Source organism: Nerophis lumbriciformis, linkage group LG32 (genome assembly GCF_033978685.3).
Source record: "Nerophis lumbriciformis linkage group LG32, RoL_Nlum_v2.1, whole genome shotgun sequence".
In the NCBI taxonomy this organism is placed as follows: domain Eukaryota; kingdom Metazoa; phylum Chordata; class Actinopteri; order Syngnathiformes; family Syngnathidae; genus Nerophis; species Nerophis lumbriciformis.
The window spans coordinates 5,387,368-5,401,821 of record NC_084579.2 but is presented as its reverse complement, the minus strand read 5'-3'; the positions used below and the strand labels follow the sequence as shown (position 1 = coordinate 5,401,821).

Genomic DNA, 14,454 nt, shown 5'->3' with positions numbered 1-14,454 from the left:
TGACTGTGCCACACTTTAATGTGCAGACATGGCCAATGACTATTCTATATTAATGTACACACACACACATATATATATATATAATTTAATATGATGTAACTCAGCAAGTTGAAATCCTTGACAAGTGTGAGAAGATGGAGTGTTTCTGTAAGTAAATAGACTTTTCGAAAGTCCTGGATCAATATTGAATTTGTATTGAGTCAACACTGACAAGCTGTAAGATACGACTCGCTCAAAGACGTAAAATACCAAAACACGCAACCTTTTTAATGTTTTGTTCAGCAAACCGCCTGAGAATGTCCTCCGGCCGGACTCGTCATGACCCGCGCGCAGCTCCAGATCTCGTTAGAGGGGGCTATTTTCGTTTAACACCTGATGCTAATCAGCTGAAAGCGACCTCGCGTGTCAGCGGGCGAGAGACGAGGGCCCGCTCCTTCGTCCAGCATCTGCGCAAATTTCAAGGGTTTGCCCGTCACATTTTCACGAAAGTGGTGCGAGGCGAGGGGTCATGTGACTCGGCGGCCTTGTGGCACGCTAACACTGTACATCTCTTTGTACACACCCTCCCTGTTGTCATGGAGACAGTTACCCTGGCAACAGCACGTCTCATCTCTGTCAGCTATGTGTGATCTTTTTTATTAGCTCCACCCCCTTTGCTGGATCATGTTTCATCACCATCGCGCGAGTGCGTGTGTGTAACAAGCAGCATTATTCATGGAATGGGGCTGCACTTTTATACGTGTGTGTGTGTGTGTGTGTGTGTGTGTGTGTGTGTGTGTATGCACACATGCATCCAGCTGCATTGTTGTTGAACTGCATGTGGGTGTGTCTTGATTAGTGGTGCATAGTCTCAATTACTGGAGTGCATGTGGTTGTGGGCGTGCACGAGCGCTGTCAATCTCAAGACCTGCAAGAAGCGTGTTGAGTAACAAGAGGAATAAACCGTGTTAAGACGTGTGTGTTAAAGGTGGCAACATGAACCTTCCTGTTTATCAAAGGTGGTCCGTCATCTTCTCTCACCTCCTCAGGCTTCCTGCTCTTCAAGGACTTCTGCATGAACGAGATCGACGAGGCCGTGCCGCAGCTCAAGTTCTACGAAGAAGTAAGCGTCCTCGTTCGGGGGTCAGCCGCTGTCGCCCGTCCCTAATCCCCAACGTCGAGCGGGAGGTGATTTTTTTTTCCGCTGGCGTCTCCTTTCAGATTAAAGATTACGAGAAGCTGGACTCTGAGGAGGAGAGGCTGAGTCGCAGTCGGCAGATCTACGACGGCTACATCATGAAGGAGCTGCTGTCCTGCTCGCATGTGAGGACGCCTCAGAAGCACACGCTCACTCACTGGCCTTCTAGCCATAATGTTTTAGATGTTTAGATCTTCAGTGATGGGAAGTTTACCTTTTAAAACCACCAGACCCCCTTACTTGACCATTTTATTCATGTGCCATCCTTTGGTAACTGCCGGGCTGTTGTCAATACACATGCAATTACCTGCAAGAACATCAGCTAAAGCAGGCCTGGGCAATTATTTTGACTTGAGGGGCCAAATTTAGAGAAAAAAAAGTGTCTGGGGGATGGTATATTTATTATTAGGAACAATCCAATCCAATCCACTTTATTTGCATAGCACATTTAAACAACAAAATGTTTTCCAAAGTGCTGCACAACAATATTAAAAAAATATTCAAATATTATCCTTAGCTCCACCAATGACTGAATAAAACCTGTATGTACCTTTCAGCATTAATGGTGACTTCACAGATGTTTAAGGTACCCATGCCCATGCCTAGATGAGCTCGAGCCCAGCGAAGCCAGCGGCGTTTCTGGGTGTTGTTGATTAATGGCTTTTGGTTTGCATTAAGGCTGCAGCTAACGATTATTTTTCTATCGATTAATCTATAGATTATTTTTTCGATTACCGTATTTTCCGCACCATAAGGCGCCCTGGGTTATAAGCCGCGCCTTCAATGAACGGCATATTTCAAAACTTTGTCCACCTATAAGACGCCCGTGTTATAAGCCGCATCTAACTGCGCTAAAGGAATGTCAAAAAAACAGTCAGATAGGTCAGTCAAACTTTAATAATATATTAAAAACCAGCGTGATGTGGGCGCGCACGGAGTCGTATATCAACATGGACGGAGCTGCGTGAAAAAAGCCACCCGGCCTCTTCGCGTAAACTTACCTTAACCACTCGCTCATCTTTTCTTCATCCATCCATCCCTTCGAGTTAGCTTTTATGATGACGCCGGCTGGAAAGGTCTCTTTTGGCAAGGTCTTCCTTTTGAATATCACCATGGGTGGAAGTTTCTGGCCATTAGCATGGCAAGCTAGAACCACAGTGAAGGATGACTTCTCATTCCCTGTGGTGCGAATATTCACCGTACGTGCTCCCGTTGTATCCACAGTGCGGTTCACAGGAATATCAAAAGTCAGTGGAACCTCGTCCATGTTGATAATGTTCTCTGGCCGGATCTTTTTTTCAGCTATCTTGTTTTTACAATATGCACGGAAAGTAGCCAGCTTTTCTTGAAAGTCTTTAGGCAGTTGCTGTGAAATAGTAGTCCGTGTGCGGATGGAGAGATTGCGTCTTTTCATGAACCGGAAACCTGTCGCTTAGTAGGAGCCATTTTGTGGTCTTTACAGATGTAAACACACAAAGGAAATGAAACGTAATATCCGCGCACTTCTTCTTCTTCTATGGGGGCGGGTGGTTGCTTACAGTAGAAGAAGAAGCGCTTCCTGTTCTATGGGGGCGGGTGCTTACCTTGGCGGTTGCTTGCGTAGAAGAAGAAGCACTTCCTCTTCTACGGGGAAAAAAGATGGCGGCTGTTTACCGTAGTTGCGAGACCGAAACTTTATAAAAATTAATCTTAATATTTATCCATATATAAAGCGCACCGGGTTATAAGGCGCACTGTCAGCTTTTGAGAAAATTTGTGGTTTTTAGGTGCGCCTTATAGTGCGGAAAATACAGTAATCGGTTAATCTATAGATTATTTTTTTCGATTAATCTATAGATTATTTTTCCTTTAACCGATTATTTTTTTTATTTAAAAAGAAGATGAAAAAATAAATGTAGGCCAGTTTTTTCAAAAGGCATGGCTTTTATTTACAAAAAAAAAAAAAGTATGGCCACTCAGTCAACATTGACAACAACATGACAAAATATTCTGTAACAATGTAAACATTTAAAACTTTTAATATTTAACAAAATTGAAAGTAGCGTATTTGCTTTTTAATGTGCAAATATAAAATAAACATACAGTGCAAATCTTAATATTCTGCAATAGTATAAGCATTTCAAAAGTAAAAGTATTGCTTATTTTGCTTTAAAATGTGCAAAAATAAAGATAAACATTATTTCCTTGAATTGGCGCCTCGAATTACTGCCGGGTCAAACTCGTTTCGCAAAATAATTAGCGCATGCTTGGCCTTACCGCCGGCTCAGGATTAACGCAGAATCAAACTCGTTTCGCAAAAAATTAATTTTATTAGCGCATGTCTGGAATTTTCGCCGGGTCAAACTTGTTTCGCAAAATAATTAGCATATGTCTAGAACTTCCGCCGGGTCAAACTCGTCACGTCATGAGTGACACTTCACCTGTCATCATTTTCAAAATGAAGGAGGCTGATTTCAATCATTTGAAATCGCATAAAGGGAAGAAGATTAAGAGTTATTCAGAAAGATTTAAGGTCCAAGCTTTTGAATATGCTAAAAAGAACAGTGAGCAGCTATGTTTTATTAATATACCGTAGCTGCGTGTGTCAAATATGAGTCATTAAATGACTCCCGCCTCCTGGTGGTAGAGGGCGCTAGTGATCCTTCTTGCGACTACCGGTACTGCAGAAGACCGGTGCTGCAGAAGAAGACAACAAGCCACAAGAGTGAGCAGCGATCGTTTTGCTTGCACTTTTAACATGGAGGATTACATATCTAAAATAAAACAGTTTTCTAAACTGGACTTTCAATCGAAGCAGGAGGTAATACTTAAAGGAATATCTCCATCGAGACAGAGAGACTTTTAAAACTGAAGAAAGATAAGGAGGACTTCTATAAACAAGTTATCGATGCTTTTGATCAGAAGCAGCTGCGCATGGACTCATAAGTAAAGGTAAGACCATAATAACGTTTTTTGTATTAAATGTGCTTTTCATGATGGTATCCTTACATCACTCAAATTTATAAGCGCTGGCCTAAATTTACCCCACGCCTTTTAGTAAGCGCAGGAGTGAGAAGAGGTTTTAAATTAATTAGCGCCCTGGCGGCTATTCAAGTATGCGACGCGTCGACGCACAAAAACGACGTCGACGTATTTACGTAATCGATGACGTCGTTTCAGCCTTAGTTTGCATAGTAGAGTTTTAACTTGCACGTACAGATGTAGCGACAAACTGTAGTTACTGACAGTGGTTTTATGGAGTGTTCCTGAGCCCATGTGGTGATATCCTTTACACAATGTTGTCGCTTTTTGATGCAGTACCGACTGAGGGATCGAAGATCACAGGCATTCAATGTTGGTTTTCGGCCTTGCCGCTTACATGCAGTAATTTCTCCAGATTCTCTGAACCTTTTGATGATATTACGGAGCGTAGATGGTGAAATCCCTAAATTCCTTGCAATAGCTGGTTGAGAAATGTTGTTCTTAAACAATTTGTTCACGCATTTATTGACAAAGTGGTGGGCCTCGCCCCGTCCTTGTTTGTGAATGACTGAGCATTTCATGGAAGCTGCTTTTATACCCAATCATGGCACCCACCTGTTCCCAATTAGCCTGTTCACCTGTGGGATGTTCCAAATAAGTGTTTGATGAGCATTCTTTTTTGCCACTTGTGCCAGCTTTTTTGAAACATGTTGCAGGCATCAAATTCCAAATGAGCTAACAAAGTTTACTAGTTCAAATGTTAAATATCTTGTCTTTGCCGTCTATTCAATTGAAAATAGGTTGAAAAGAATTTGCAAGTCATTGTATTCTGTTTTTATATACCATTTACTTTACTAGTTTTGGGTTTTGTATATTCATTGTAGTGAGTAAGTGGAAATATGTGTTAGTGAGGGCTCTGAAGTGGAAAGGAGGTAGGTTTAAATAAGCTTTGCTTCTTCCTACTCCTTTTCGGACATTTTGTAAAGAGAATGATATCAATCAATCAATCAATGTTTATTTATATAGCCCTAAATCACAAGTGTCTCAAAGGGCTGCACAAGCCACAACGACATCCTCGGTACAAAGCCCACATAAGGGCAAGGAAAAACTCACCGCAGTGGGACGTCGATGTGAATGACTATGAGAAACCTTGGAGAGGACCGCATATGTGGGTAACCCCCCCCCCCCCCCTCTAGGGGAGACCGAAAGCAATGGATGTCGAGTGGGTCTGACATAATATTGTGAGAGTCCAGTCCATAGTGGATCCAACATAATAGTAAGAGTCCAGTCCATAGTGGGGCCAGCAGGACACCATCCCGAGCGGAGACGGGTCAGCAGCGCAGAGATGTTCCCAGCCGATGCACAGGCGAGCGGTCCACCCCGGGTCCCGACTCTGGACAGCCAGCACTTCATCCATGGCCACCGGACCTGTGCCCCCCCCTCCACAAGGAAAAGGGGAGCAGAGGAGAAAAGAAAAGAAACGGCAGATCAACTGGTCTAACAGGGGGGCTATTTAAAGGCTAGAGTATACAAATGAGTTTTAAGATGGGACTTAAATGCTTCTACTGAGGTAGCATCTCTAATTGTTACCGGGAGGGCATTCCATAGTACTGGAGCCCCAATAGAAAACGCTCTATAGCCCGCAGACTTTTTTTGGGCTCTGGGAATCACTAATAAGCCGGAGTTCTTTGAACGCAGATTTCTTGCCGGGACATATGGTACAATGCAATCGACAAGATAGGACGGAGCTAGACCGTGTAGTATTTTATACGTAAGTAGTAAAACCTTAAAGTCACATCTTAAGTGCACAGGAAGCCAGTGCAGGTGAGCCAGTATAGGCGTAATTTGATCAAACTTTCTTGTTCTTGTCAAAAGTCTAGCAGCCGCATTTTGTACCAATTGTAGTCTTTTAATGCTAGACATAGGGAGACCCGAAAATAATACGTTACAGGAGACGAGACGTAACGAACGCATGAATAATGATCTCAGCGTCGCTAGTGGATAAAATAGAACGAATTTTAGCGATATTACGGAGATGAAAGAAGGCCGTTTTAGTAACACTCTTAATGTGTGATTCAAAGGAGAGAGTTGGGTGGAAGATAATACCCAGATTCTTTACTGATTCGCCTTGTGTAATTGTTTGGTTGTCAAATGTTAAGGTGGTATTATTAAATAAATGTCGGTGTTTAGCAGGACCGATAATCAGCAATATGATGCATCGTATTTATGTTCGAAATAAACTCAAAAGTGTTTACCAGTCGCTGATGGCGTTGACGTCTTTGTCTTTTGTGTCGCTCACAGCCGTTCTCCAAAAAAGCTGTGGACCACGTGCAGAGTCATTTGGCCAAGAAGCTGGTGCCCCCGACCCTCTTCCAGGTAGACCCCTCCCTCCCTCCCTCACATCACCATCACAAATGATGCAACTTGTTTTAACGTGTCGCCGCAGCCTTACATCCTGGAGATATGCGACAGCCTGAGAGGGAAGATCTTCCTCAAGTTCATCGAGAGGTGAGACGAAGGGACGCAGCGATTTGTCGGCTAACCTCACCCCGCTGTCCTCTCCTTTGCAGCGATAAGTTCACTCGCTTTTGCCAGTGGAAGAACGTGGAGCTCAACATACACGTGAGTACGCCGCCGCCGTGATAACATGCGTGGACTGGACAATAACAACTTTCGTGTTCCTTCTCCAGCTGACCATGAACGACTTCAGCGTGCACCGCATCATCGGCCGCGGCGGCTTCGGCGAGGTGTACGGCTGCAGGAAGGCCGATACGGGCAAGATGTGAGCACGCGCCGCCTCTCGCCGGACCCCAGTGGCGCCGCGAGCCCGTAGTCACGTGTGTCTTTGGAACCCCTGCAGGTACGCCATGAAGTGTCTGGACAAGAAGAGGATCAAGATGAAGCAGGGCGAGACGCTGGCGCTCAACGAGAGGATCATGCTGTCGCTCGTCAGCACGGGGGTGAGTCGAGCCGCCGTTTGAGAGGAGCGGGGAGGGGCTTTGAGGTGTTTAAGAAGCTGACGCAATGTGACCTATGTCTGCAGGACTGTCCCTTCATCGTGTGTATGACGTACGCCTTCCACACCCCCGACAAGCTCTGCTTCATCCTGGACCTCATGAACGGTAACCACACACTCGCTCTGCAGCCCACAGCTAGTGGTCCTCCTCAGTAGAGCGCATACCTTCGCCAAGGTCCAACAATGCTCCGATCCTGTAGGTGGCAGCAAAGTACATTAGAAACAACCACTGCTCCATCTGCTGGATCTGACGGGTCACTGCCCCTCCGAGCCGCATTTTGTACCAACTGTAATCTTTTAATGCTAGACATAGGGGGACCCGAAAATAAAACGTTACAGTAATCGAGACGAGACGTAACGAACGCATGAATAATGATCTCAGCGTCGCTAGTGGATAAAATAGAACGAATTTTAGCGATATTACGGAGATGAAAGAAGGCCGTTTTAGTAACACTCTTAATGTGTGACTCAAAGGAGAGAGTTGGGTGGAAGATAATACCCAGATTCTTTACTGATTCGCTTTGTGTAATTGTTTGGTTGTCAAATGTTAAGGTGGTATTATCAAATAAATGTCGGTGTTTAGCAGGACCAATAATCAGCATTTCCGTTTTCTTAGTGTTAAGTTGCAAGAAGTTAGCGGACATCACACAAACCTTTGACAAAGTGTTTACTACAAACTCGTGCATTCTTCCACTCTGCTCTCTTGGACTGGAGTTTGTGACACTTTTCTTGACGTCTTTCACCCTTCTTGATGCCCTCTCGAAGGAACTCTGAAGAAACTTGTATCCTTAGCGCAATTTCAGGCATGTGATTTTTCTGTGTCTCGTTGGAAATCCGTCTTTTTTATCTCTGTAAAAATATGAACAAATATTTTCTGTTTTTCTTCGTTTTTCCTGACCTACAATGTGTGTTAAAATCTTGATCCGTCTCTTTGCCATACCTGACAACAACTACACTTTTCCTGTAATGAGTATGGTTTTTGATAATCCAGTGGTAAAAACTCTGGTCGTGGAACTGTGGACCAGCTCTATACTCTCGGCAGGGTCCTTGAGGGTGCATGGGAGTTTGCCCAACCAGTCTACATGTGTTTTGTGGACTTGGAGAAGGCATTCGACCGTGTCCCTCGGGAAGTCCTGTGGGGAGTGCTCAGAGAGTATGGGGTAACGGACTGTCTGATTGTGGCAGTCCGCTCCCTGTATGCTCAGTGCCAGAGCTTGGTCCGCATTGCCGGCAGTAAGTCGGACACGTTTCCAGTGAGGGTTGGACTCCGCCAAGGCTGCCCTTTGTCACCGATTCTGTTCATAACCTTTATGGACAGAATTTTTAGGCGCAGTCAAGGCGTTGAGGGGATCTGGTTTGGTGGCTGCAGGATTAGGTCTCTGCTTTTTGCAGATGATGTGGTCCTGATGGCTTCATCTGGCCAGGATCTTCAGCTCTCACTGGATCGGTTCGCAGCCGAGTGTGAAGCGACTGGGATGAGAATCAGCACCTCCAAGTCCGAGTCCATGGTTCTCGCCCGGAAAAGGGTGGAGTGCCATCTCCGGGTTGGGGAGGAGATCTTGCCCCAAGTGGAGGAGTTCAAGTACCTCGGAGTCTTGTTCACGAGTGAGGGAAGAGTGGATCGTGAGATCGACAGGCGGATCGGTGCGGCGTCTTCAGTAATGCGGACGCTGTATCGATCCGTTGTGGTGAAGAAGGAGCTGAGCCGGAAGGCAAAGCTCTCAATTTACCGGTCGATCTACGTTCCCATCCTCACCTATGGTCATGAGCTTTGGGTTATGACCGAAAGGACAAGATCACGGGTACAAGCGGCCGAAATGAGTTTCCTCCGCCGGGTGGCGGGGCTCTCCCTTAGAGATAGGGTGAGAAGCTCTGCCATCCGGGGGGAGCTCAAAGTAAAGCCGCTGCTCCTCCACATCGAGAGGAGCCAGATGAGGTGGTTCGGGCATCTGGTCAGGATGCCACCCGAACGCCTCCCTAGGGAGGTGTTTAGGGCACGTCCGACCGGTAGGAGGCCGCGGGGAAGACCCAGGACACGTTGGGAAGACTATGTCTCCCGGCTGGCCTGGGAACGCCTCGGGGTCCCACAGGAAGAGCTGGACGAAGTGGCTGGGGAGAGGGAAGTCTGGGCTTCCCTGCTTAGGCTGCTGCTCCCGCGACCCGACCTCGGATAAGCGGAAGAAGATGGATGGATGGACAGTGGTAAAAACTTAACCTGACTCTCGCCAGATCCTTGTCGTTCACTGAGCTCCACACATGAATCAATAGGAGATGTATTTCAGAAGGCGGGGCCTTGTAAAACAATGTATTGTATGTGATTGGATAAACCACTTGTCCGTTATCTTGAATGACGTGCTACTTCAACCACTCACATCCAAATCAACTCGTGACGCTGGGAAATCCAAACCCGGTCGGAAGAAGAGCCAAAACATCCTTGCCACCAATAAATGCCTTCAAAACCGTTCTCTGTTCATCTTTTAAATAATTAATATTCGATCGATGTCGCAAAACAGTTGCAATAGCAGAATCAATGTCAGCACACGACTCCGCTACGTCACATCTATGAAATCCCGCCCGGCGATCTCTCATTGGTTCATTATTTTTTGCTATCTGGAAGGAGTTTGCAATGCCTTCGAGCCCAGACCCTTGTGTTGAGCTCAGCGAACTACAAGTCAAGTTAATAAAAACTGGTTTCCCATTAATAATTATTAACTTAAAAAACAAAGCTATGTAGCGAAGCAACTCCACAGGTGGGGACAACATAAACGGGAAACATCAATGATGATTGGTTGGTTTACGTATAAGAACATCCATGATTGGTTGTTGTTTACAATGATGAGTCACGATTGGTTAAGATTAGGGCAAAACATTAGGGACAGGCCAATCAGAGGCAAGATCATGGAAGCAGGAAGTGAAATCACAACAGACATCCCAAATGAGGGGGAGAGAGTCGGAGAAGAGAAGAGGGAATATTCAAGAAGGTGATTTATATATTAAAAAACTAGTGGAAGATGACAGAGGGATTTTCTTCCTTACATGTTTCTTTAAGCGATGTAGACCACGTCCAGGAAACCCACAATGTGTCTACTTGGCCACATTTGGACAAATGTATGTGTCTGGATAAAACAATGGCCAACACATTCATTTTAATTTTTCAATTCTTTAAACACTAAAACATCTTGAAATGGTGCTTTTTTTGTGTGCTAATTTTTGTGTGTTCAATTGCAAAAATTGAACATGCCACCAGACCCCCGGCTTATTTTCAGTCTTTTTCATTAAGTTCAAATGCCTGCTATTTGAACGGTTCCAACAGCCTAAAACAACGCAAGCGTAGGGCGTTTTTCTTCCAGCAAGGCAAAATGGCAAAACAAACGCTGGCTTGGCCACCACATCGAGCCTCGCATAGTTAATGAGCCGGACGTGACTGACGTCAGGTGAACACAACCTAGTGTTATTCATGTAATCATGCTAACATGACTACTCACCTGGTGGAGGTCATTTGCACTGAAACACACACAAACCCCTACGTACACACACATGTGTAGGCCGTCAAGTCCTGGAATTGATTATTGTTTACACCCAAGAGATAATTAGCGCAGCCAATTGATGTTAACACTGACTGTGTGTGCGTCTAGGCGGCGACCTGCACTACCACTTGTCCCAGCATGGCGTCTTCAGCGAGAAGGAGATGCGCTTCTACGCTGCAGAGATTATACTGGGCCTGGAACACATGCACAACCGCTTTGTGGTGTACAGAGACCTCAAGGTACGACTTTCACCACGCCTTCCTACACACACTCACTGAACCATTGTGGCAAAAATAATAATCCCCATTATTTTGATTGTTATTGTAATTACGGTTAATTACACCATTATTCACATAAGTATTGTTAATTAAATCTTCACGTTTATTGGTGCAATACACAGAGGTGGGTAGAGTAGCCAGAAATTGTACTCAAGTAAGAGTACTGTTACTTTAGAGATTTATTACTCAAGTAAAAGTAATGAGTAGTCACCCAAATATTTACTTGAGTAAAAGTAAAAAGTATGTTGTGAAAAAACTACTCAAGTACTGAGTAACTGATGAGTAACATACACACTCATATCATATATATATATATATATATATATATATATATATATATATATATATATTACACACTCATATCATATATATATATATATATATATATATATATATATATATATACACACACACACTCATATCATTTATATATATATATATATATATATATATATATATATACACACACTCATATCATATATATATATATATATACTGTATATATATATATATACAGTATATAATTTATATGTATTTATTTTGCAGTTTTTGTTTACATGTTAAAGGTGTTTTAATGAATATACATGCATGTTTAACATATAGATTCCTTTCTTTCATGAAGACTAGAATATAAGTTGGTGTATTACCTGATTCTGATGACTTGCGTTGATTGTAACGTCCACGTTTTCAAATGGAGGAGAAGAAAAGTTCCTCCTTTCTGTCTAATACCACATGAAAGTGGTGGGTTTTTGGCATCTTATTTGTCCAGCTTCCATATTCGTTTTTATACACTTTACAAGAAATATATTGGCGTCAAACTCCGTAGCTTGCTAGCTTGTTTGCGCTGGCTTTCGGAGACTCTTGTTTTGAAAGCGCAGGCACGATGGAGCGGCACTTTTATTGTGAAGACAGGAACGTCCTCATGTGCGGTCAGTCTTTAGGCTTTTGACGGGATGTACGGTTGAAATAAAAAAGTATCTTTTTTCCTTCACACTTTTGATTGATTGATTGGAACTTTTATTATTAGATTGCACAGTACAGTACATATTCCGTACAATTGACCACTAAATGGTAACACCCCAATAAGTTTTTCAACTTGTTTAAGTCAGGTCATGTGACCACCTGGCTCTGTTTGATTGGTCCAACGTCACCAGTGACTGCATCTGATTGGTGGAACGAAGTGAAACGTCACCAGTAAGGCAGGCACTTTGAAGGTCTGTCTGACAGACCAAAACAAACAAAGCGTGCATTAACAGATCGATAAAAATTAGTAGCGAGTAGCGAGCTGAATGTAAATAAAAGTAGCGGAGTAAAAGTAGCGTTCCTTCTCTATAAATATTCTTAAGTAAAAGTAAAAGTATGTTGCATTAAAACTACTCATAGAAGTACAATTTATCCCAAAAGTTACTCAAGTAGATGTAACGGAGTAAATGTAGCGCGTTACTACCCACCTCTGGCAATACATCTTTGGACAATTTTGACCAGTATTTTAGATCAAAGCATCATAAACAAAGTACATTATGCTTGTGTACTTTTTTGAAACCTTTGTTTTGTTAGCGCAGTCAGACTTGATGTTCACACCGCGCTATTATTGTGAAGGGGGCGGGAATTGTGCTGTGCTGTTGTTCTCAATTTGAGGCTTTACAAAAAGAGAGCCTCTCGAGCTGCGACCACAGTTTTTTACATTGATCTTACATGGATGATGTCGTTCACAACTACACACGCATATGAGATGCGTTGTGGGTGTATGGATCGTTCTCGCTAGCTTTACTTCAAAGGGCCGTATCGACATTGTTGACTGTGTCGGGCATGAATGACACATTATTTTCCCAAACAAATGTTCCTTCTCCTCACAATGACAACATTTCACTCACATTGATGTCAATTTCCCTGATATTCTCTGCATTTAACAACAGATTTCCTTTTATTGGCCAATTATGTGACTTTGTTCATGGAAATCATATGCCTTACTTTATTTGTTGAGTTGAGTTATTATTGATTAGGCCTATTAGTGAAGTGAATTATATTTATATAGCACTTTTCTCTACTGACTCAAAGCGCTTTACATTGTGAAACCCAATATCTAAGTTACATTTAAACCAGTGTGGGTGGCACTGGGAGCAGGTGGGTAAAGTGTCTTGCCCAAGGACACAACGGCAGTGACTAGGATGGCAGAAGCGGGAATTGAACCTGGAACCCTCAAAGTTGCTGGCACGGCCGCTCTACCAACCGAGCTATACCGCCCCAAGTAGTGCTGTGTCGAATAAAAAGTAGCAAGTGGTGAGATGCTAAGCTTTGATAGACGTGCTCTTGTTTCACTGTCACAAGCTGTTAATCTTTTTTTTTATATTATTACATTTTCATAATCGCGAGAAGCCACAATCCAAATCCAAATTCGATTAATTGTCCAGCCCTACTCACTGGTCAAATGTTGGTTGTGCTGGGAGAGAAATGACATCTTGCGTGATGAGTCAATAGCTGTGTGTCATTTGGTGCATTTGTGTATTTTCACTTAGTCTTTTGAGTGCGTAAGTGAGAAGCACGTTAAAATGCAGTACACTGCCAGTATCCGGATGTTGTCTAAAAGTGGTGATGGACCCTTGCCACCCGACATGGTGGCCATCCTGGTTCAATCCCCACCTTCTACCAACATCCGTTGTGTCCTTGAGCAAGACACTTCACCCTTTCTCCTGATCAGTGTTGGGACTAACGCATTACAAAGTATTTTCGTTATTTTCGGCTGTAACAAGTACGTAGTCTAACGCGTTATTTTTTATATTCAGGAACTCAGTTACCGTTACTACATAATGCGGTACTGCGTTATTTTACGTTATTTTTTTATATAGTATCGGCTAGAAACTGAGAAGATCGGAGTGTGTTTTATTGGAGAGCTGCGGTGTCGTCCTTCTGATTCTTTCTGTGTCACAAGGAAGAGAAGAGGCGCGCTGTGTGTGGGTGTGTGCGGGGCGGGGGGCGTGTCTGTGTTTACTAACAAGACATCATGGCGGAGCCGAAGCCGAGTTTCTTAACATGGAGATATTCTCACTAATTTTCTTTTGTCGAGCACAAAGAAAAGAACATTTTAGTTATATGTAAGTTTTGTCTTGGATCAAAGATCCCATCTACTGCCCAAAACAGCAATTCAAATCTGCTGAAACAGCTACAAAAGCAACATGCTTCGATGAAGCTAGTAAAGAGAGACAGACTCCGATGCCACTTCACCTCCACCCCCACCACCACCTAAGGATTTTAACGAAGGGACTGCTAGCCAGGACAACATTGATAGAACCATTGCAGCGTATGTGCTAGAAGACATGCAGGCTATTTCTACAGTGGGGTCACCCGCTTTCAGGCAGCTAATTAGCATGATAGCGGGTGTCAAACGGCAAATGGCATGAAAACATTTTCCAAGTTCCTGGACACAGTGGACAGTGAGCACATAAAAATGGAAAGCAAGCTAAAGAAGACACTCCAAACTGCCTCTGCTCATAATTC

At 43.6% G+C, this 14,454-nt stretch overlaps 1 protein-coding gene across 2 annotated transcripts in view; it reads left to right on the top strand.

Moving 5' to 3' along the window:
• Nucleotides 1-14,454, top strand: part of grk3 (G protein-coupled receptor kinase 3) — a 78,007-nt gene that overhangs the window by 46,854 nt on the left and 16,699 nt on the right. For both annotated transcript variants that reach the window (XM_061927358.2, XM_061927359.2), the window contains exons 3-11: nt 1,029-1,102; nt 1,201-1,302; nt 6,440-6,514; nt 6,585-6,646; nt 6,709-6,760; nt 6,829-6,920; nt 6,999-7,098; nt 7,182-7,260; nt 10,790-10,920. In XM_061927358.2, the coding sequence (XP_061783342.1) occupies nt 1,029-1,102; nt 1,201-1,302; nt 6,440-6,514; nt 6,585-6,646; nt 6,709-6,760; nt 6,829-6,920; nt 6,999-7,098; nt 7,182-7,260; nt 10,790-10,920 (767 nt within the window). The remainder of the gene's footprint in view (nt 1-1,028; nt 1,103-1,200; nt 1,303-6,439; nt 6,515-6,584; nt 6,647-6,708; nt 6,761-6,828; nt 6,921-6,998; nt 7,099-7,181; nt 7,261-10,789; nt 10,921-14,454) is intronic.